Genomic DNA, 23545 nt, shown 5'->3' with positions numbered 1-23545 from the left:
GCAAGGGGATGATGCTGAGGAGGGCAGGGGGTGGCATTTGATGAGCTCCTTGGAAAGCGGCCCCGGATGCTCCGTAAGAGGTGGAACGGCGGTGGGGGTTATCAGCGTGCCTGGGGACAGGCTGTTGCGGCACTGCTGGCGCTGCCGTGTTGGTAACGTGCTGGCACAGCCCTGTCCTGCCCTTTGGGGTGGGTCACGACCTGCTCCTGCTTCTTGCATTAGCCCCAGGAGACATGAAGGGGGCTGAACGCTGTCCTGAACGTGTCACGGGGGTTGTGCCCATCTCCCCAACCCTCCCGCTGACTTTTTGGCCTTATGTCAACCTTTCAGATCGACAAGTACCTCTACCACATGCGGCTCTCCGAGGAGACCCTCCAGGAGGTGTCCCAGCGTTTCAGGAAGGAGATGGAGAAGGGGCTGGGAGCAGACACCAACCCCACTGCCTCGGTGAAGATGCTGCCCACCTTCGTGAGATCCACCCCGGATGGGACAGGTACCGTGAGACGGGAGAGTGTGGTGGGGAGGTCTCGGTAGGTGGGGAGGGCTGGGGCCACGCATCCTCATGGCACTACCAAAACGGGGGTGGCACCCATGGCCACCTTCACTCCTGGTCCTTGCGGCTTCATCCTGCTTCTGTGTGGGGACAGGTCTTGTTCCCCTCTCTGTGCTGCGACTGGAGGGGCTCCCAGTTCCCGCTGGTGGAAGGGAGGGTGGGAACCAGCTCTCGCGTGCCCTTCCTGGCAGGACGGAGACAGTCACGGGTCCGGCTCATCAAATTTCATTAGCGCTGAAGCGGGCAGCGGTGCCAGCCACTGTCTGAATGCCATGAGGGCCATGGGAGGAGAAGGGGGCTCTCCAGTCTCGGCTGCTCACAATGCAGCCTTTCTGCCTGCTCCGGCCAGACGTATCCCCGTCACATCCCCGTTTCAGGCTCTGACTTGCTTCTCTCAACCCAAAAATCTGCTTCCTCAAGCATCCATACGGGAAACGTCCTTGTGCCTCCTTCTCCTAGCTTGATGTTTTGGGAAGGAGCTTTGTGATGGTCCCTGCGGCATCGCCCCTTGCCCGCCAGCACGCAGCGGGGTGCAGATGCACCCAGGACCTGCTGAGTGTCCCTGTGCTCAAAGCTGGTGGAGCGGACCTGGCTGCTGAAGGGCAGGGAGGGAGGCAGAGCCCCCAGCAGCTGGACCTGCCCCTGGCTCCACATCTGGGCTGGCAGCAGCTCCAGGGAAACTCCCTGGGCTGGTCGGTCCCACTGGCTGGAGTTGCTCAGAGTTGGGGTGGCTCCAGCGTCGGCACCTTCATGAGGGTCCCTGCAAAACCTCGGTGGCAGAGATAGCCAGCAGGAAAGGTGGATAAAGGGGAAGGGAGCTGATGGAAGGACTTGTCTGCCCTTCCCTCCCCATCCCCATCTGTTTCTGCCACTGTTGTATTTTCAAACCTGACTTCTGGAGGGGAGCGGGTCCCAGCAGATGCTGTGCCTGGAATCTCAAGTGACCTGGCCTCAGTGGGCAGCCACTGGGTAGACTGGAGTTTCCTCTCCCGAGAAGCACACCAAGCCAGTGTGAGCCTGCTGGTTGAATGATGGTGTTAAACAGGGGGTACCCGAGAGGGAGTCCTGCTCAAACAGCCAAAAAACCCCACCCCATGGCTGCTGTCCGGTCTCTTGAGGCAAGGACCGAGGTGATGAGCTGAAGTTCTGCATCACTGGCCAGCTTTGGGTGGGTGTTTGCTGGTAACATTTTGGTGAGGTCTGAGGGGACAAGTCCCTGGGGAGTCACAGGCATCACAGGGACCTTTAAATGACATCTAGTCCCTCTGCCATGAGCAGGGACATCATCAGCTAGATCAGGTTGCTCAGAGCCGTCCAACCTGGGCTCGAATGTTTCCAGGGATGGGGCATCTATCACCGCTCTGAGCAACCTGTGCCAGTGTCTCACCACTGAAAAATTTCTTCCTTCGTAGTCTGAGTCTACTCTATTTTAGTTTAAAACCATTACCCCTTGTCCTACTGCTACAGGCCCTGCTAAAAAGTCGGTCCCCATCTTTCTTATAAGCCCCCTTTAAGTGCTGAAGCACCCAGAGCCATCCTGCCTGCTGCACCCCTGCTCGCCCCCCCCAGTGCACGTACACCAAAAGCTGGACCTGGCTGCCTGCCCCGGGATCGAGATTTCAATCTATTTAAATGTTTAAGAATATTTTTAATTACAGGGATAGCCAGAATGCCGCCCCTGGGCATGGGAACTATTGCAGCCGAAGGTGCTGGGTGCTGGCGGAGCGTGTGTCAGAGCTCCCGAGAGGCAGGAGCAGAGCTCTCAGCACCCTGACCCATGTTGGGGAGAAGGTGTAATCCCTCTCCTTGCCCTTACAAGACCGAGCCTTGGCTTCCTTCACCGTATCCTCCCGGTCTGTAGCTTCTCCAGTGTCCCAGCTGGCATTTCTCACCCAAAGCAAGCTCAGAGCGGGGGGAGAAGGAGCACAGCAGCATGGAAAATGTTATGCAAAAGGGATGTTGGGGCAGTCACGGGGCTGCAGCCGCCCAGGGACTGGAAAGCGGGAGGTTTTCGAGCAAGTCCTGGGAAGCCAAGAGCTGGGATTCCCTGTATGGCTCCAGCTGGATCCAGGCTGTGAGCGGCATCGGTGTCTCTGCTCTGGGTTTTGGAGGCGGTGGCTGGAAAGTGGCACATTGGGGCTGCGGGGGTGAGCCGAGGCCAGCCTGTGGTGGGGCTCACTGCCAGCTCCCCGGGCACGTCACTTCGTGTTGAGATGCTGTGACAGCAGCTCAGGAAGAGCTCAACGTCCAGGGGTGCGTCCTTTCTTCTTCCACGTTTGTTTTTTTTAAATTTCTGGGCAAAGTCTGACTTCAGCTGGGCACGAAGTCCTGCTCCCACCCATCCTGGGTGTCAGCAGCTGCCTCCCACCCGAAAGACACGTTATCCCTCTGCTCCGGCCCTGCTTGTGGCCGCACCGTATCCACGTGCTGCGCCAGCTGCAGGGGCTCCACACCTTCCTCCTGCAAAGCATCCCTGCCCTTCCTGCCCCTCCTTGCTATAGCACGAGTTGTCTCTGCTTTCGGATTATGCCCTGTTTAATGCGCAGCCGGCAGCTCCCTGGGATCCAGGCGGATGAGAGGCGCTTAGAGAAATACAAGGTCACATCTGCGGGTTGAAGTCAAAACCCAGACCCGGCTCCCAACCGCTCCACCCTCCTCTGTGCCGCGTGGCTTTGGCTCTTGGTGGCTTCGCTGTTCCTAAGGCAGCGTGATAAGATAAGGGATTTCTGCTTCTGATATGGGATCTCTCCTAAAAGCAACTTTTCTTGCTTTGCCTGGCCCCAGCACCCACCAAAACGCCGCTGGGCTGCGCCTGCAGCGAGGGGGTGGGCGTCCCACTGCAGGCTGGGGGGGGGAACCAGACCCCAGATAAGCTTTTCCTTGGCGCCCCAGTGACTCTGAACAAGGGCTCTCCTCGCTTTGTGCAATCACCACCTTTCTCCCTGCTCCTTTCCTGGTTTTCCAGGCTTTGCTGGCGTTACTGCATTTCCTCCTCCGTGCTGATGTTGACACAAGGATCTTCTGGTGCATCCTCCGTTAAGCCCCAGCAGCTGATACCCACGGCCTGGGGTTTTCGGGATGCTGCTGCAGGACTTTGGTGATCAAATCCCTGGAAATTCAAAGGATGGTTCTTTGCAACACCCTTCCCTTGGCCCGTGGGCTCAGTTCCTGCCAATAACCAGCCGTTTCTCCAAGAAAACCAGCTTCCATGGCCTGTGGTCTTGAAAGGCTTTAAAGAAAATGCTTCATTCACACCCTTGCCCAGTGCTTTACCGCACTGCCCAGCAAGGAATCGTGTTGGGGAATTGCTGCCAGGGAACTCTCGCTGTGCTCAGGGTGAATTGCTCTTTGCTGGACCCGATTCTGTCCAAAACAGGTCACCAGGTTAATCCCGGATCTTTTGTTGCTGCAAACCCAGTATTTCATGCCCGATACATCATAAGCCCCTTTGCTGCTCTCCAGCGCTAATTCGGTGGAGATACTGATGTGAGCATCGCGGCTTTTATATATATTCCTTCAGCTTGGAGCCTCTCAGCTGGCTGAAAGGAGGCAGGGTAGGGCTGGCAGGGGCGTCCGCAGACGGGGGTGGCAGTGGGAAACGCTGGGGTCTGTGCCTCCACCTTCTGCGTCTCCCTGGGGGGCAAGAGCCTCGACCTGCTCCAGCTCTTTCTCTTCCTCTTATTTTTTATTAAGCCGATTTGACCGAGGATTCCTACAAAATGGGATTGTAGTTGGTTGGAAGCCTTGAGTCCTGAGGTGGGAGGTGTGGGGTGACTGACCTCTGAGATGCTGGGGCATGATCCTGCACACGATGCTCCGGCCCCCTGGTCCCGGCTGTATTTCTAAGGATGGCAGAGCTTTGCCCTGTGCTTTCTTCCAGCGAGCACAGGCATTTTTAAAAGCACTAAACACTCACCCTTAGGTGGTTTGCTGAGAGCAGGCAGTCCCTTCAATCAGAGCTCTGTGTTTGCCCTTGCTGTGGTTTGTGAGCTCAGCGTTGCAGCCTCTATCTTATCACATAACGAGGGAGCCCTAATCAGAGGGAGGACCCAGACATGGTATCGGCCAGTGGAGCCCAGCATGCAACCAGAGTGCTTCAGCCTGGGAATTTTTCAAGAGAGATTATGCTGCCTTTTTGCTCCTGCAAAGCTGATCACCTGGGAATCTACCCCTTGACTTCAGCAGTCGCCACTAAAACCACTTGTACCTCTCCCGTGGCCGTTGAGCAGCTCATAAGGGGGATTTTTGGTTGTTAGGTTGGGTCCTGCTGCTGCTTTGTGCTGGGTCGGTGGGCAGCAGGTCAAGGGAAACCCTCACAGGGGTGGTTTAGGCGGAACACCGGGCGTGGGGAGGGCTGGGCAGGATGGGAGGACAGCCCTGTCCCCGGCTCCTTGGCCTTTTCTTTTTTGGGGATGTCTGTTCCTCCTGGGTTCCCCACGTTATCTCCAAAGAGCAGAGAAACCTGTGACCCTCTTGGCTCCAGCATCCTTAGCCCTGGCGTATTTATCAGCCCCCTGAGGTATTTTTCATGCTCTGCTAGCAAGCAGAATGGCATTGTGCCAACAACAAGGGAAGCAGGAGTATGGCTTGACCCGTGTTTGGGGCAGGACACGATGCCAGCGGTGCCCACCCAGGCACCGTGTCCAGCTCTGCCCATCCCTAGCTGAGGCTGAATCCCCATGGTGGGTTTACTGGTGACATCAGGACAGCGAGGAGCTTCGCTGAGGGTTTTCCTGGTGCATGTTCAGCATCCGTGTAAAGAGACCTGGCCAAGGCATGCCCTGTGGCTGGCAGACAGTGTGCAAAACGAGCTGCCAAACTGGTTTAAACCTCATCCCTGCGAAGGGTCAACGCGGGCGTGAGGCGAGGAGGAGAAATGAATGTTCCAGGCTTTGACTGCCCCAACGCATGAGCTCGGGCACTCTGGTGCTCCGCCAGCTCCCGCGCTGTTCTCTGAGCCTGTAAGCGCTGAATTGGACATCTCTTGGCTACGCTGCCTCACTCAGAGCTATGCCGAGGGTGCTATTTGAGGAGGGATGAGTTGCAAAGCGTTGGTGGGCTCCAGGTTTGAAGTGCTCCGTGGTTCTGGGTTAACGGCTCTTGCAGGGGGTGTGTGTGTAGCTCCAGAGATGACGTGAGGGTTGGCCAGAGCCTGTGCAGGGACTCGGCTGAACTTCAGCATTTGTTAAAATAATGGTGGAGCTGCCTTGTTCCGATGGGTGGTTGGTTTTGGGGTGTGACCTTAACAGGAGTGCAGCTGGAGCATCGCAGCCTGCGCAGGGGGGCTTGGCATGGGCTGGTACCACCCAGAGCCGGGGCCCGACCTGCCCTGCATCACCCCTGGGGTGAGGCACAGACCCCCCTTGGGGTGATGCACAGACCCCCCTGGGGTGATGCACAGACCCCCCTGGGGTGATACACAGACCCCCCCGGGGGTAATGCACAGATCCCTCTGGGGTGATACACTGACCCCTCTGGGGTGATACACAGACCCCCCTGGGGGTGATGCACAGACCCCCCAGCGCTCCCCAAATTTTCCATCCCGAGCTGCAAGGCTGTGGAACGCTGCTCAAGACCTCTGAACCCCTCTTATTCCTCATCTCGTTTCCTCAGAGCACGAGGTTTTAATAGAGCTTTTCAGCCACAGAGGGACTTTATAAAGCTGCTCTCAGCCCGGGCTGCCAGTCTGTCACCGTCCCCAGTTCCCTCGCCCCGAGTCCTCCGAGGGTCAGCCCCAGGAAAGACGCCAGGACAGATGGACGCCCCGCAGGCTTGGACGGCGAGCTGCCTTTTCAGCTGGAGTCACTGGAGATGCTGGCTGGCCTGGTGTCATTTGAATACTAATAAACCACACTTTTTGTTTCAACTGTAGCCCCTTTGTAAAAGCATCGGCGGGCACAATGCGGCCCCTGGGCGCTGTAATCTGCCCGGGGGAGCCAGCACAGCACATTTAATGCATTCAGAAATCAAACTGTGCTGATAGAGGGCTTTCCCCCATCCCTCTCCCCACACTGCTAGGTATTTAAAACAGCCAGCTTGGCGCTTTTCCCGCATCCCAGGTCTCAGCTGGTCCGAAATTCAGCGAGCTGCCTTGGTGCCTCATACAATAAAAACAAACAGGAGGTGAAACCAAGCTTAGCCCTTGGGTCTTGGAGGCAGCAGGACCCGGGTCTCCTCTCGGCCAACACCAACGGAGAAACTCTGCTTCTCACGTCTGCCTGGGGAAGGCAGCAACGAGTCCCTGGAAGCTCTTTTGGATTTTTTTTTCCTCACTGGTTTCCTGCTTACACCTTTCAATCTTGCCTTCGGCGAGAAACCACATGCCAGGAGTGCGCGGGATTCCTGGAGCAGGGCAGGGGAGGTTGTCCTGGACTGCAGCAGCCAAGCCTGAACATGAGGGTTTTTTTTTTTTTTTCCATATATCAAACGTTTAGTCAAACTCCGGTGTTTCGACAGCTGGCTAGCAGGGTTTTAACCTCCTGGGCTGGAGATTTAGGAGCTTTCACCAGCATCCTGTATCAAATAGGGTCAGAAACGGCTCTGCCGCCTTCTTCCTCATGGAGCATGAGGCTGGAACTCTTCTTCTCTGGGAGTGCCGTCGATTTGGGCACAGGCTCGTCTCTGAATGGGGCCAGTGGGATCTGTCCTTGGGCCAGCAGACGCGCTCCTAGCACAGCCACCGCCTCTGCACACCCAGGGCATCAGGATATGTCTCAAAGATGGGGCTTTGATCCCCCATCAGCTATGGGGTGCCAGGCGTGCAGAGGAGGGGCAGGGAATACAGCCGCAGCTCTGATAAAATAGAAAAAAAAAAAAGATAAAATATTAAAAAAATCATACCTTACCCTCATACGTGGGCTGGTTACTTCCTCTCCTGCTCCTGGACTGCCTGGTGCAGGCACTGATGCTGCCAGGAGGGACCCCCTGAGTTAAAGGGTTGTTCTTGTCTGGGCTCCCGCAGAGGACGGAGATTTCCTGGCGCTGGATCTCGGTGGCACCAATTTCCGCGTGCTGAGAGTGAAGGTGTCCGACAACGGCCTGCAGAAGGTCGAAATGGAGAATCAGATCTATGCCATCCCCGAGGAGCTCATGCGAGGCAGTGGGGTGCAGGTGGGTTCAACCCCTTTCTCCCCCCATCCCTGCTCTCCGGGGAAGCCCCACAACCGCAGGGCTTCTCCCCATGGGGGACCCATCCAGCTTGGGGCAGCTCTCCTGCCTGAAGGGAGGGCGGGTGTCACCCCAACACCCTGAGCTGTGGAATGGGGTTGGAGCAGCATCCTATTGCTGCCCTGCCCAGCAGGATCCGGGTAGATCCTTGCCTTCCTTTGCCTGGAGCTATTAATTCCTGGCACCAAGCACGGTGACAGGTGAGGACCACGGATGTGTGACATGGGTGACAGGCCACTGGTCCCTCTGGTAGGCAGGGATGCAGGTGCTGCTCTGGAGCATCATCTCCGTTGGGGCAGCCAGACGAGGGCTCACTCCTCTTTGCCTTTTTTTTTTCAGCTCTTTGACCACATCGCTGAGTGCTTGGCCAACTTCATGGAGAAGCTGAAAATCAAAGACAAGAAGCTCCCCCTTGGGTTCACCTTTTCCTTCCCGTGTCACCAGACCAAGCTGGATGAGGTGAGTGAAGGTCTCACCTCCTCACCAGGGTTGTGGCTGAGCCTGGGATGCAGCGGGATGGGGGTGAGATCTTGCTGGGAACAATAGCTGACCTGCACCAATTACCTGAGCGTGTCCAGAGAAGGGCAACGGAGCTGGTGCAGGGTCTGGAGCACAGGTCTGATGGGGAGCGGCTGAGGGAACTGGGGGGGTTTAGTCTGGAGAAGAGGAGGCTGAGGGGAGACCTCCTGGCCCTCTCCAACTCCCTGAAAGGAGGGTGCAGAGAGGGGGGAGGAGTCTCTTGAGCCAAGGAACCAGCGGCAGGCCAAGAGGGAATGGCCTCAAGCTGCGCCAGGGCAGGGTCAGACTGGCTCTTAGGAAGGATTTCTTTGCAGAAGGGGCTGTTGGGCGTTGGAATGGGCTGCCCAGGGCAGGGGGGGAGTCCCCATCCCTGGAGGGGTTGAAGAGTCGGGTTGAGCCAGCGCTGAGGGATCTGGTGGAGTTGGGAACGGTCAGGGTGAGGTTCATGGTGGGGCTGGAGGAGCTTCAAGGGCTTTTCCAACCCTGACGGTTCTGGGATTCTGTGATTTAACTTGTGCTTTTAATTAGGCTCGTTGGGTTTGGGTAGTGTGTGAGGTCTTGGTGCTGATGGGAGCACAGGATACATCCTCGGGCTTGCAGGGGTCCGGGAGGTGATGTGGAACGTGCTGGCTGCTCTGCTCTGCACAGACGCCTCCCTGGAAAGCGGCTTTTCCCCCTCTGCAGCCAGAGCTCAAGGAGAGCAGCTGCGGCGGGGAGAGCAGCTCCAGCCGCCCGCAGCCAAAGGCAGCCCAGACGTGCCGAGCATCACATCCCCCGTCATGCAGCCGGCGCGGGGAGGGGGGGTCACCCACCCCGGCTGCTCGCCGTGCCCTGGGCAAGCTGGAATCGATGGCTGTCAGCTCCGCTCAGCCACGCTGGCTCTCCGCTGGGAGCTGGTGACCTCGCTGGGAGACTAAACACCTCGGCGAGCAGAGCCTGGCCGAGGCACGTGGCCCCTCTCCTGCCACCCACGGCCTCTGCCGGGCTCTTGATCGTGGTGGGGGGGCAAGGGGGGGGGCTGGTGCTTTCCTTGCCCTTATCTCACCCAGCTTCGCAGGCAGGATTGGAAAGGAGGGCGGCTCCATGGCGCGCTGGCAATCCAGCACGTCCTCCCTAGGCGGGAACGCGGCGGCAACGACATTTTGTACCAGGGATGGGGCAAGTCGTGCTCTTGTGCCTGAGCGATTTGGCAAAAGTAATGAGGAAGAAGATTAACGCTTTCCTCGTGGTAGAAGTGGGGGCTGCAAAAAAAAAAAAACCCACAAAAAAATGTAGCTGGGAGAGGAAGTGTCTGTCCCCAGTGACCTCGACCGGTTTGCTTCTCTCTCTGCCTCAGCTTCCCCATCTGTAAGGCAGGGCGGGTGTTTGCCTCGCGAAGGCATCCGGAGCTCTGGGGCTGGGGATTTCAGATGGAATTGAGTCCTTTGCCTTCCCCCAAGGCTCAGCTCAGCCTCCGTCAGGTGACTGGTGGTTGCCCTGGGTGGGGACCCAGCTGGTGCCTCCGGCCGCAGGGGACAGTGAGACCCCCCCATCCCGCAGGGGTGGGTCAAGGAGCTCTCCATGCACTTGGGAACAGGTTTTGCTCCGGGGCTCCATAAAACCCAGTCACGGGAATCACGGTCTCTCCTGCCGGCAGGAGCAACGAGCGATTTGTGTGCTGTTTCGCAGCCATAAACTTTATCTGCGCAGAGATGCGGAAATCATTGGTGATACCACAAGCTGATAACAGGGAGGGACTTGCCTGTGTGTCCTTCCAGCCCTCGCCTTGCACCGGGGAGCCCTTGAGATACGTGGCTTGGTGGGTCTGTCCTCCAAGCATTCCTTCTTGCTGTTTCTCCGTAGAGCATCCTCGTTACATGGACGAAGGGATTCAAATGCAGCAGCGTGGAGGGGAAAGACGTGGTGTCGATGCTGCGCAAGTCCATCAAGAAAAGAGGGGTAAGAGCTTGGGCAGGTCTGTCACCTCCTTGGGTGGTGGGACAGGGCACACGGTTCCCTGGGACAGGATACTTAAGACCCCGTACCTTGGCTCCCCCGTGACAGCAGAGATGTTTTGGTTTGTTTTGGCCACGTTGACTCAATCTCTCTCCTCTCCACCATCTCAGGACTTTGACATTGACATTGTGGCCGTGGTGAACGACACCGTTGGGACCATGATGACCTGTGGCTACGATGATCATAACTGTGAAGTTGGCCTCATTGTTGGTGAGCTGCAGCAGGGGGGGAGAATTGGGGTCCATCTCTCCATGAACTCCAGAAGGAGATGTTTCTTGCAGGTTTCAGGGTCTTTTGGGTGAAAAAGAAAGGGGATAGTGACGTTAGAAAACCAGCGTTGTCCAGTGTTTGTTTTTTTCCATCTTCACTTTCTATGGTGCATTTCACTGTTGCTAATTGTGGGGAATAAGGGAGAGGCAGCATCCTCTCTCACCGTGTCCCCACGCTTGGTTCAGGTACTGGCACCAACGCCTGTTACATGGAGGAGATGAGGCACATTGACCTGGTGGAAGGGGACGAAGGTCGGATGTGCATCAACATGGAGTGGGGGGCCTTCGGCGACGACGGCGTGCTCAACGACATCCGGACGGAGTTCGACCAAGAGATAGACATGGGCTCGCTCAACCCTGGCAAACAATTGTAAGCAGATTCTTGGCTTTGGCTCAGGCTCGGGGTTTGCTCTGCATTGTCCGTCCTCCCATTGTGCTGGCGTTAGTGGGACTGAAGAGGTCGTTCTAGTTAACTAGGTCACCGTGTCCTCCACCGTGCCAGCTGCACCAACGTACATAGGGGCTGTATCACAAATTTGGGTTGATACACCCAACTGAACCACTCAACTCCCGCTTCCCTCTTGAACCTTTCACTTGAAGGGGTTGATTTCTGTTTCTTTCCGTGGCCAGTGAAGTTTTCTGCCAGCCAGGGCAAACATCACCACCTAATGTCCACATCCAAGTCCTACAGACCTCCCATTCCCCAGATGGCTTCTGGCAGAATGGGTGGGATTTGGTGGGGGGTGCCTCAGCAAGCTAACAGATCCCCTTCAGGTAGCCATAAGTTCTCCTTGCAGAATGATGGTTATGTCAACATGGCTTTATTTTGTCAGTGATGGGATAAACTACTCTGGAAAGAGATTACCTAGATTGCATTTGGGCCTGGAAGGCTGCCAAGTGTTTTTAAGGTCAACCGGTGGCCACCTCAGAGCACGCGCAGCCAAACACATCTTGTGCTTCCCCTGTCGGCAGGTTCGAGAAGATGATCAGCGGGATGTACATGGGAGAGCTGGTCAGACTCATCCTGGTGAAGATGGCCAAGGAAGGGCTCTTGTTTGGAGGAAATCTCACACCAGATCTGCTCACTACCGGCCACTTTGAGACCAGATACGTCTCTGCTATTGAGAAGTAAGTAGGATCAGGACGGTTTCCTGGGGTCCCAGCCCATCTCCTGACATCTGTGCTGAGGGAGAACAGGACCCATCACAGGACTGAGCAAACCAGGACACTTCAGATGGCAAAAGTTGGATTTCCGGGCATGAATCCTTTTTTGTTCTTTGATGTGCAGGGAGAAAGAAGGTCTGCAGAAAGCCCATGAGATCCTCACCAAGTTGGGCCTGGAGCCATCTCATGAAGACTGTGTGGCCACCCTCCGCATCTGCCAGATCGTCTCCACTCGCTCGGCCAACCTGTGCGGGGCCACCCTGGCAGCCGTGCTGCGACGCATCAAGGAGAACAAGGGGGTGGAGCGGCTGCGCTCCACGGTCGGCGTGGATGGCTCCGTCTACAAGAAGCATCCTCAGTGAGTCCATGAGGATAGGCAAGGCTGGGGGGAAGAGAGGGTGAGAGCACAAATCTGTTCCTGCCAGCAGCAAAGCTTGGCACAAGCAGAGCGTCTCCAAATATTCCCCTGGGCCCCTCTGTTTGGATCCCAAAGGTGCCCCAGTCATTTACAACCCCGGAGGGTCCCATCACCTGTGGTGGCAGACTCAAGTCCTCTTTCTTCCTCCGTAGCTTTGCCCGGCGCCTCCATAAGACGGTGCGAAAGCTGCTGCCGGACTGCGAGATCCGTTTCACGAGGTCAGAAGATGGAAGCGGCAAAGGGGCAGCCATGGTGACAGCAGTGGCCTACAGACTGGCCGCCCAGCACAAGGCACGGCAGAAGATTCTGGAGGCCCTCAAGCTGAGCCACGAGCAGCTCCTGGAGGTGAAGCAAAGGATGAGGATAGAGATGGAGAACGGCCTGGGCAAGGAGACGCACGCAGAGGCAACGGTGAAAATGCTGCCCACCTACGTGTGCTCAACTCCAGATGGGACAGGTGATGTACCATGTGTGTTTTTGGTCCCCTCACTCCAAAAAGGCCATTGAATGGCTCGAGCGTGTCCAGAGAAGGGCAACGGAGCTGGTGCAGGGTCTGGAGCACAGGTCTGATGGGGAGCGGCTGAGGGAACTGGGGGGGTTTAGTCTGGAGAAGAGGAGGCTGAGGGGAGACCTCCTGGCCCCCTCCAACTCCCTGAAAGGAGGGTGCAGAGAGGGGGGATGAGTCTCTTGAGCCAAGGAACCAGCGGCAGGCCAAGAGGGAATGGCCTCAAGCTGCGCCAGGGCAGGGTCAGACTGGCTCTTAGGAAGGATTTCTTTGCAGAAGGGGTTGTTGGGCGTTGGAATGGGCTGCCCAGGGCAGGGGGGGAGTCCCCATCCCTGGAGGGGTTGAAGAGTCGGGTTGAGCCAGCGCTGAGGGATCTGGTGGAGTTGGGAACGGTCAGGGTGAGGTTCATGGTTGGACTGGAGGAGCTTCAAGGGCTTTTCGAACCCAGATGGTTCTGGGATTGATTCTGTGATAAGCCCACGTGTGTCCTGCACGGGGCAAAGAGCCACCGTCCCTGCTCCTGACACCTGCACCACTTAGGGAAGGGCTGGGGCCTTTGCCACGGCCAGTTGCCTCTTTGTGGTGGGAGTGGCACAAAGCTTTTTAACCTCCAGTATGATACTGGGAAAAGCAGCTGAGCCTCCAGGACGTTCTGCACTTGACTTAACACAAAGCCTGGCTTTCACTGTGGTTTTTGCTGCCGCAGGTTTCTCACCACCATTGTCCTGGGTTGTGCTCCCAGTTCTGTTGGTGGCTTGGGCGTGCCCCTGCCCCTTGGCTCAAAGCCCTGTGACCTCCCTGAGTCTGGATCAAATGTCTCCATCACCTTCCTGCCTGCGCCTGCTGTTCTCCATTCCCAGCCACATCTTGGTTCCTGGTCCTCTCGCAGGAAGAGGGCAGATTCGGATCAGCTTTGTGCCACGTTCAGGATGCCCCTTGTCGGGATCTCTCTCTTAACGATTCTGTCTTGGGTTTCAGAAAAAGGAGATTTCCTTGCCCTGGACCTGGGAGGTACCAATTTCCGTGTGCTGCTGGTGCGTGTGAGGAATGGGATGAGGCGCGGTGTCGAGATGCACAACAAGATCTACTCCATCCCGGTGGAGATCATGCAGGGGACGGGAGAGGAGGTGAGGATGGGCAGCTGGAGCTGGAAAACTGAGGCGTCTTCGCTGGGGTGGCAGCAGAAGTGGCAGGTGTTAGTGGTGACCACGGGAGCTGGTTTTGCCTTGCTGTGCTTTTCAGCATGCAAAACCAGGAGTGGAGGAGGCTGGTGCTCTCCTGCCTTTAGAGCAAGGCTCTGGAGTTTGAAATGTGCTTTAGGAAGCTTGAGGCTGGTTTTTAGGTTAGAAATTGTGTTATTCTCAGAGATCGCTGAACCTCCCCGAATCCCACACACTCCACAAGGGCAGATAAGCATCATCCCCATTTCCCAGATGGAGAAACCACAACACAAGCAGTAAGCGACGTCTCCAGAGTCTTATTTGCAGATGGAAAGAGTTTTGCAAACCACTCCAGGCAGTGCTCGGGGACTGGGAGTATTTCTACAGGCGGACTCTGGGGATACCTTGCAGAGGGACCGGATCCCCGTGTCACCCCTGGGAAGCTGGTCACCTCCCCACTAGCTCCTCCATCCCTCCTGGGTGCAGTATGGGACCTGCAAGGATCACAGTGATACGACCACTGGGCACCTCGATACGAGAGAGATCTCGAGGGGCTGGAGCGAGGGCAGAGGAGGGCAACGAGGCTGGGGAAGGGCCTGGAGAATAAATCCTGTGAGGAGCCATTGAAGGAGCTGGGACTGTTCAGTGTGAGGAGGAGAAGGGGAGGGGAGACCTCATCACTCTCTGCAGCTCCCTGAAAGGACGTTGTGGAGAGGTTGGTGCTGGTCTCTGCTCCCAGGGAATTAGTGACAGAACGAGAGGGAACGGCTTTAAACTGCAACAGGGGAGGGTCAGGCTGGACAGGAGGGAAAAATGTTTCCCTGCCAGAGTGGTCAGAGAGTGGAATAGGCTGCCCAGGGAGGGGGTGGAGTCCCCACCCCTGGGGGTGTTTAAGGGCCGTTTGGATGAGCTGTGGGGGGATGTGGGGTAGGGGAGAACTTTGTAGAGTCGGGCTGAGGGTTGGACTCGATGACCCCGAGGGGCTTTTCCAGCCTGAATGGTTCTGGGATTCTGTGACCACATTGTTGGTGGGGAAGAGGATGAAAGAGGAGCTGTTTTGGACTTGCTCACCTCACATAGCGCAGCTGAGCAGCATCCTGGTCTGTTCAAAGCCCTGTTGGCTTGGGAATGGATCAACATCTCCAGCGGGTCAGGCAGGCTGGCATCCAGCTGAGTTCCTTGCTGTGATGGTAACTTCTTCTTTTGGCTTTGCGCACTCACAGCTCTTTGACCACATTGTCCACTGCATCTCCGACTTCCTGGAATACATGGGAATGAAGGGCGTATCGCTCCCACTCGGATTCACATTCTCCTTCCCTTGCCAGCAAACCAACCTGGATGAGGTAACCCCAACCCACCTGGTACCACACGTGTCCGGTACCCAGGGCTGGCTGGAAACTCTACGTACCAGCATCAGTGACCACGTGGCGGGTCAGATAGAGACCCAAGAGAGGGGGGAGGCAGGAGCTCAGAGCTGCCGGTGTTTCTGAAAAGGCCCTTTGCTGCCTCAAAGCAAATTCAGATCCCTTGAGCTCTGGAGACCACCCAGTTGAGGCATCCTCCATGCCTGAGGATCTGACCTCCACGTGCCGGGCAGTGCCTGCCGAGGGCTGGTGGGTGTGGGGTGGCTGTCCCTCCTGCCCAGCCGCCTGGGTGATTCACCGTGGGCTATTTCCACAACAGGGGATTCTCCTGAAGTGGACAAAAGGTTTCAAGGCAACCGGCTGTGAAGGAGAAGATGTGGTGAACCTGCTGAAGGAGGCAATTCACAGGAGAGAGGTCAGTGTCCATGTAGCTGTGAGAAGCTGGCTGCTTGCTCCCACATCCCAGCTGTCTTTTCCATCTTTAATTGGCCTGTAAAGCAAATTAATGGGCTGAGCGCAGGGCTAATGAGTGTCTGAATTTTAACAGCCGCTCTTAGTCATCACTAGAGGTTGGATTTTCTGACCCCGGAGCTAAAAGTTGGCTTCTGGCCAGGGCTGGAGCAGACTTGTCTCGCCGTGAGTTAGGGAGACACCACGCTCGTTTCCTCACGCAGACCACCCAAAGCTCCCACCCTGGGAGCTGTTCCTGGCAGGGCTGTCCCAGCATGCCAGCTCCTCTGCAGTTGTCTAGCTGGAGGTGTTCTGAGGTTTGAGCATCCACCTGCAGACACGTGGGGCTGCAGGAAGTCTGTGCATGCCTGGAGGACTCCCACGGTCAGCAGACAGGTCCTTTCCCAGTGGTGGGAGCAGATGTAGCAAGCTGTGTCCTCCAGGAATAACCCACACGATCCTATTCCTCTGCAGGAATTCGACCTGGACGTGGTTGCGGTGGTAAATGACACAGTTGGCACCATGATGACCTGTGGGTACGAAGATCCCTATTGCGAAGTTGGGCTGATAGTTGGTGAGGACTGAAACTTTCTCATGGAGTTCCTCTGCCTGCGGTTCCAAACCTGCCCCCGTGGGGTGCAGGAGGTGTCCGAGGGCTTTTCTCTTGGGTAGGCGCCCAGTTTCTCTGAGAAGCCCGTTGAAAGATGCTTCTCTCTCTGCAGGCACAGGCAGCAACGCCTGTTACATGGAGGAGATGAGGAACGTGGAGCTGGTGGAAGGGGAGGAGGGCAGGATGTGCGTCAACATGGAGTGGGGGGCGTTTGGTGACAACGGGTGCTTGGATGACATTCGGACAGAGTTTGACTTGGCAGTGGATGAGCTGTCTCTCAACCCTGGGAAGCAAAGGTGCGTGGTGGCTCTGGGGGGCTGGCCCCTGATGAACAGTTCAGTGCTGCCCCACCAGCCTCTTGGTGGAGCGTCAGGGGATGATGAGCAGGGTAGAGTCTGGCTTTGCAACGCACTGATGTGCCCCTTGTCCCCTGCCTGCGGGGTGGGGACCATGCTGCTGGACTTGCTCCAGGGTGTCAGGCCAGGGGTCAAAGGCATCTGGCAGAGCTGGGATCCCGTTCCAGACCCTGTGTCCCTTCTTGTCCTGATGTCCAGCCTTGCCCTCTCCTTCCCAGGTTTGAGAAGATGATCAGCGGGATGTACCTGGGGGAGATTGTCCGAAACATCCTGATGGATTTCACCAAGCGAGGGCTGCTCTTCCGGGGACGGATCTCGGAGAGGCTGAAGACCAGAGGGATCTTTGAGACCAAGTTCCTGTCCCAGATAGAAAGGTGAGGTCCGACAGGCGGGGTGGGCACCAACTCTGGCCTTACAGCTGCAGATCAGACCAGAGATGTAGTTTGGGGAAAGCGTTCCCAGGGCTTGTAGGATCAGTCCCAAGCACTCAGTCTGGAGCCAGGATGATGTAGGGTGGTGCAATGCAGATAAGTCAGCCAAATCCACGTGGTTCTGACAGTGCCAGTGTTCACAGAATCATCTGGGTTGGAAAAGCCCTTGAAGCTCCTCCAGCCCCACCATGAACCTCACCCTGACCGTTCCCAACTCCACCAGATCCCTCAGCGCTGGCTCAACCCGACTCTTCAACCCCTCCAGGGATGGGGACTCCCCCCCTGCCCTGGGCAGCCCATTCCAACGCCCAACAACCCCTTCTGCAAAGAAATCCTTCCTAAGAGCCAGTCTAAAAGTGATAATAGGCAAGTGTTGAGCGACAAGGAAACTGTCTGGGGGTGGGAACACAAATCCCTCTTTACCCTCTGCCTAGATAGAGAGGGAGCACAGGTTAAATAGCTGTCATGCTCCAAGTCAATGGCTTTGTCCTGAAGAAGCCTCATGGATTAGGATGTGACCTCAGAGCCACACCCAGGTCTGGACGCTGAGGTTAGAGGGGAGCTGTAGAGTCCCTCCAGTCCGTGTCACCCAAGCCACGAGTCCCTGGGCTCTGCAGGATCCAGTTAAGAAAGGGGAAATCACACATCCAAGTTGCTCTTTCTCCTAATGCTGCCTGGCCCTCGTGTCCTCCCCAGTGACTGCCTGGCCCTACTCCAAGTCCGCTCCATCCTCCAGCATCTCGGCCTGGAGTCCACGTGCGACGACAGCATCATCGTGAAGGAGGTGTGCGCGGTGGTGGCGCGGCGGGCAGCTCAGCTCTGCGGGGCCGGCATGGCAGCTGTGGTGGACAAGATCCGGGAGAACCGCGGGCTGGACTTCCTCAAGGTCACGGTCGGCGTGGATGGGACGCTCTACAAGCTGCACCCTCAGTGAGTTGCTCCGTGGTGTGCGGTTGTTCTCCAGGGGGGCTCGTGCTGGTGCATTTGCCTGTCTTGGGCAGATTGGGTGCTAAGTAAGAGCCAGTGTGGAAAGTTTCAGGGGGTGGTTGGAGAGGAGAGGAGGTGTTTCAGGGTCTCAAGGGCTGCCAGTAGCTCACAGATCTAAACTCTCAAGGCAGAGCAAAAACCAGCTGCTCCCTAAAGGTTGGGATGCCAAGACAGATCACACAGCAGGGACCACGCACCAGCCAGGAGCCAGTCCCACAGCACCTGAGGCCAGGTTGGCCCAGAGATAGTGACCAGGTTCAACCAGGAGTCCAGATCATCAGACAAAGTCATGGGGACGAGGCAGGTCTAAACCAAGAAGTCGGTCCATGACCTGGACCAAGAAGGCCTCTGGCCAACGAAAACGTGACTATGCCTGAGCTGAAGGCTGGTGCTCTCTTGGGACAGTGTTGCTGAGACAGGAACTAAAGGCACTAGGCTGAGCTTGAATGGGGCTTAGGAGCCCATGGGTGAGGGGAGGGCTCTGAAGATCCCCCCAGGGGAGGCTGGTCAGAGCTGTGAAGGTGCATTAGTGCTCTCAGGGCTTGGTGGGAGTGGAGAAGGGGCCAGATTTAGTCCTGAGTGGAGGGAGAGCACGGATATGTTGTGCTGACTGTGGAGGCTTGTGCTTTCCAGTGCCTCCTACCTGGCAGGTCTCTCTCCTTCCACCTTTCTCCTGTCTCTGTAGCACTGTTTGAGGCTCTGCTGAAGGCAGCTACGATGATAGGTGTGGTTTGTTCCTTGTGGGACTGGCACCTTCAGCCCCAGGCGAGTTAAACCAGCAGCTCTTCCTTCCTGTGCCCTACAGCTTCTCCACCATCATGCACGAAACAGTGAAGCAGTTGTCTCCGAAGTGCGAAGTGACCTTCCTCCAGTCGGAAGACGGCAGCGGCAAGGGCGCAGCGCTCATCACGGCGGTGGCCTGCCGGATCCGGGAGGCTGGCCAGCGGTAGAAGGAAGGAGGTTTGCCGAAGAGCTTGGTTTCAGCAAAACAGGACGTTTCCCCACCCGGTCCCTCCCTCCCTCCCTCCCTCCGTACACACACACACACACATACGTGGCCTCCCCTTGCAAGCAGACTCTTAGCTTTACTTGTTCTCTTGAGATACCACCAGTGGGACTGGAGATGCTGTGTGCTTTGTATAAAGTGTTGTCTTAGGAGTTTTATTGCATGCCATAAAACCGCGTATCAAGTAAAGCTAAAAGTGTCTTTTGGCTGTCTACCTACATTTCCAGTTAGAGCTGGACCTGTTCCTCTTGCAGCCTCCGTCAAACACCAGCTCTCCGCCCCACATCTCCTAACCGCTCTCACATCTTCCCTAACAGCAGAAAGGATAATGCTAGAATAATTAAGACACTGCATTGTCACTTTACAGTAACTGGTATCTATTTATGTATGTGAGTTGTAGCGTGTCCGTGCTGTAGAAAGCAAACCTCTTTAAGATTGGGCTAAAGACCTCCATTAGTCTTTTACCCTGATCAAGGCTGTATTATTTCCATGAAAGTCATGGTAACTCTTAAAGCACAGGGTGCAGAATCTCAACCGGGGTGTTCAGAGTCTGCACTGAGAGATACCAAGTATCTCTGTTGGTGAGCAATATTAAAGAACCTGCTGGAGCCACGTTAGAGGCGCCCTTTGACTGCTCCAGCAGAGCACGTGCCTGGAAATAATTGGGGACTCAGGGTCAAATCCCATTTCCCGACCTCTCACCCGCACCCCAAGTAGAGTGTAGGAACGTGGTGTGCTACGTACAGTTGTGTTACACCCCCTGGAAACCACTGGCACCCTTCCCTGGTGCATGTGCGGATACAAGGAACCACCACCCAGAGGGGTCGGTCCTTTGCCTGCAAATACCACCCCCCCCCCCCCAAACGTCGTGGTTGTGTGTCTACACTTGGCGCGGTGAGTTTGGTTTGCTTTTTGTCTGTGAAATAGTTTTGCGTCTCAGCCTTTTAGGTGACACCTGGATTTATACACTGTATATTTATGTTTCAAGAGATCTTACGTCTTTTTATGTACATAGTCTCGGGGGGGGGTTATATTGCTTAGTTTTGACTTCACCTTTTAATGTCATTTAAGAACAGTACAGAGTACTTATTTTTTTTTTTCTTGTGTTGTTTTTTTAATTTAAAATTTTCTTGGGGTAGACTGGAGAAAGAGACCCAAATTCCTGAGGACAGGTGTACGAGAGGTTTGGGCATTCTGAATTTATCACCAGAACAAAAGGGAAACCCGAAAGCCGGGGACACGATGCACGGGGAGCAGTGGGGCACTGCAGTGAAGCTGTCAGGATTAGGCTGGATTTAACCTAAGGAGAGGTTTTATTTTGTCCCCCGTGCCCTCCCCAGCCTGCTTCGCTCTGCAAGGTCCCATCGCTTCCTCTTGCAGCGCGTGGTGAGGTGACCCCGGATCCCTCACGCCCCTGTCCCGGCCCAACAAACTCTCGGCCCGGGCGCGCGCGGGCTCACGGCGAGGCGCCGGCGAAGGCAATCTCAACTCGTTGGGTGAAGTTAGCAGCAATAATTGGCGTCACCTCCTTTCCATTCGGCATCCTCAGGGCTGTCTGCGAGCGTTCCCAGGGACGTGCGTGCCCGTAGCATCACTTTGTGTGCCATGGTGAAAAGCAGTGATTAATTTTTGCCTACGGATGAACTAAATGCTGCAGTTCTCTGCCTGAGCGAGCAGAGGCATACAGGTGGGGGTGGGTGTGTTTCTGTAAATATTTAGCAGAAGATAATGAAATTCCAGTGATGTACAAAAAAAAAAAAAAGAATTAATAATTCCCACAAAGAGACCTTCAATTTGGAGGATAGAGTTTTTGTCTATTTTTATGTATATTTTTATACTGCTTGGGGTAACCTCATTACCAAAAGTATCTCTTCTATGTTGGGGGTCAAGTTCAGTAGCACAATTTTAAAGCAAAATTACACTTTGGGCATTTTAAATGCTTATTTTTTTATAAGCCTCAAGACAATTATAACAAAATCTGACTGTGTATAGAAATGATGTAAGAAACAAAGTTTAGTGGAAGTTTTAGAAGATGTTAAATAAATTTCTGAAAGATGATACAGAAATCCTCTAATACGGTACCAAGCAGTTGTGTGTGATTCTTTCCTGAGAAGACCAGCCTTTTGCCTACTGAAAAATTGAAAAGAGAAATGTTTTTACCTGCTGCACAGTGCAGAAGGTTGCATTAGTGGCTGTATTTTTAAACTCTTATCCAGCTGTACCCCTTTTGAAATATGTAGTGTTTTCATCAGTGAGCTAAATTTTATACAACTGTAGTTTGGGGGGGTGGGGGGAGAGTGGGAAAGATATGGACTATGGGGCAGCCCTGCTCTTGTAGCCGATTCAGGCTCCAGTTCAGCAAATTGTTGGCGAGGGCGACTGAAAGGGTGAGAAGAAAACGTGGGTAGTTAAGTACCTGGTTAGCAAGGACAGGCGGAGCAGGGTAACCTTGCTCCCCTTGCAGCAAAGGATGGGCTGTAGCTTTACAGCAACAGGAAGGATTAGCCCTGAGCCCACAGGGTGGTGGTGAATTGCTGAGCACTTTCTCTTCTCCTGGAAGAGAGGAAGTAAAGGCAGGACAAGTTACCTGGAGCTACAGCTGCTTTCGGTCTGTCCTGCAGTATCTGGTCTGGGGGGAGCGGTAGCCGCAGCTCTGCGGGGCTGACAAATGGAGGGAGCCACGTGCTTGAGGGTACAGATCTAAACTTTCTGTGAGGTCAGGGAGGATTTTTGGCTGGGCTTGGACAGATGGATACCCACCCGGATATCCACGAGGCTCCCGTAATGCTTGAAAGCTTTTGCTTCCCCTTTGACTCCGAATAAAGCAGGGTCTGAAATGTTCCCAGGTAAAAAGCAATACTTGAAGCGTTACAAGACACCTGTGTTAACCACAGATATGCCCTTGGCCCTGGCTGTAAGAAAGGTTTTTAATAAAAGGTGCTCCTTTTTGTCTCAAAAGGGGATGAGCACCAGAGATGTTTGCTGTACAGTCTGATTGGAACTTCAGCAGGACTGTAACCTCACACCAAAATGTTGCCATGGGATGTTATGTGAATGTCTTTAAAAATGAAGAAGGGAAGATTAAATTGTAACTATTGATATGAAGGGAAGATCAAATAATTCTATGTAGGGAGAGATGGACAGACTGATCAACTGGAGTTGCCCAGTCTGGCTCTTTCCTCGAGTAAGAAGCGCTGCTCTGTGGATTTAGGATGGCTTTTGTTTTGCTTGCTTGTTCCCCTTAGGATGCATTTTCTTTGCACTCCTGGTGTTGTGCTGGCACCTTCTCTGGCCCTGCCGGCAGCAGAACAGGGTCTTCACTGTGTCAGCTGCTCCCTGGCAGTTCTCTCCTTGTTGGTACTTTAGACAGGGTTTTATTGTTACTGCTTTTTTCAAAATATATACACACACAAGCAGCAGATTATTGAGCCTTGCAAGAGGAATTTGCCTCTTCCCTTCTTGGACTCAAAGGCCGCGTAGGGAGAAGAATCATATCCAGCCCCCCAAAGTGTAGGAGGAGTACCTGAGACACACGCATCTCTGGCCTGGACGCAGCTCAGAGGTCGTTTGATCCGAGAGAACTTGGTGCCTGTGTGCTGCACTGTCTCTTATCAGGCAATCCAAGCGTGCCCAGGCTATCTGACAGAGATAAGAGGGTGAAAAGGTCAAGTGCACGGGAGGGAGCGGGGACAGGTGTAACAGTGACAAAAACCACAGGGCCCCATACAACCAGTGATGAGGTACAAGACAGCAACAAAAATCAACTAGAATGGGGGGTGCCTTGGTCCCCACCTCAGCACAATCTCCCAGCAGATAAAGAGAGGAAAATACCTGCTTTTGACAGATCATTTTGCTTGCTCTGGTAGAAGAGCAGTCACTGAAGGCAAAAGAGGCAATTCCTGGTCACAAGGTAATCTGGAGTAAGAGGGAGTCAAATTCTTTACCTTGTGACACCCCTCACAAGTCTGGAGTCTTTCTGGTCTGAGGCAAAGAAAATGCATCTTAATGTGGGTGTTGGCTCCGTGTGGGGCAGGGGGAGTTAAATAAAGCCAAAGACTGTTCAGCTGCTAGCAGAAATGAGTGATTGTAGATTCACCTGATGTTGTTATTTCGTGTTTACAATATTTATTTTTAGTAATTGACTGCAATTATATTATATATAGGCTTCCTTATTTTTGTACTTTTCATACCGTTTTTCCCGAGTGTGGTGTTGTACTTCTCATCTCCCCTTTGCCACGATTGCTGCTCCTAGTCAGTGACAAATAAAAGAGAGAAAAAAAAAAAAAAAACAACCAACCACCCATTTTCTGGGGTAAGTTGTGATGTGTTTGGGTTTCTGTGCTCCCCTCACTCCTGCCCCCTGCGCTGAGCCACTCCTTAGCAATCCCTCAGGAAGGGCACCTGCACCACTGCCCCATCCCAAATCCCTGATCCTGTCCACTGGGAAGAAGGACCAAAGCTGGGAAGGGATTTGTTTCATTGCACTGACAGTCCCTGCACAAGCAGGAGGGTGAGGGAGGGCACAGGTAGGACCAGGACACCCAGAGATCAAAGGAAGGAGCCCTTAATGTCTGGAAAAAAAAAAATCATC

At 54.9% G+C, this 23545-nt stretch overlaps 1 protein-coding gene across 3 annotated transcripts in view; it reads left to right on the top strand.

The window, feature by feature from the left end:
- LOC141935765 (hexokinase-2) overlaps positions 1–23250 on the top strand; it is a 38163-nt gene extending 14913 nt beyond the window's left edge. For all 3 annotated transcript variants that reach the window (XM_074852281.1, XM_074852282.1, XM_074852280.1), the window contains exons 2-18: positions 331–493; positions 7515–7663; positions 8060–8179; positions 10082–10177; positions 10345–10444; positions 10690–10873; positions 11476–11631; positions 11792–12025; positions 12238–12542; positions 13569–13717; positions 14974–15093; positions 15434–15529; positions 16039–16138; positions 16287–16470; positions 16749–16904; positions 17658–17891; positions 18754–23250. In XM_074852281.1, coding sequence (XP_074708382.1) covers positions 331–493; positions 7515–7663; positions 8060–8179; positions 10082–10177; positions 10345–10444; positions 10690–10873; positions 11476–11631; positions 11792–12025; positions 12238–12542; positions 13569–13717; positions 14974–15093; positions 15434–15529; positions 16039–16138; positions 16287–16470; positions 16749–16904; positions 17658–17891; positions 18754–18898 — 2691 coding nt within the window. In that variant the 3' untranslated portion in view covers positions 18899–23250. The remainder of the gene's footprint in view (positions 1–330; positions 494–7514; positions 7664–8059; positions 8180–10081; positions 10178–10344; positions 10445–10689; positions 10874–11475; positions 11632–11791; positions 12026–12237; positions 12543–13568; positions 13718–14973; positions 15094–15433; positions 15530–16038; positions 16139–16286; positions 16471–16748; positions 16905–17657; positions 17892–18753) is intronic.
- The last annotated feature ends 295 nt before the right edge of the window (positions 23251–23545 follow it).

Source organism: Strix uralensis, chromosome 28 (genome assembly GCF_047716275.1).
Source record: "Strix uralensis isolate ZFMK-TIS-50842 chromosome 28, bStrUra1, whole genome shotgun sequence".
Lineage (NCBI taxonomy): Eukaryota > Metazoa > Chordata > Aves > Strigiformes > Strigidae > Strix > Strix uralensis.
Note: the sequence above shows the minus strand (reverse complement) of the source record. Positions and strands in the feature narration are given on the sequence as shown.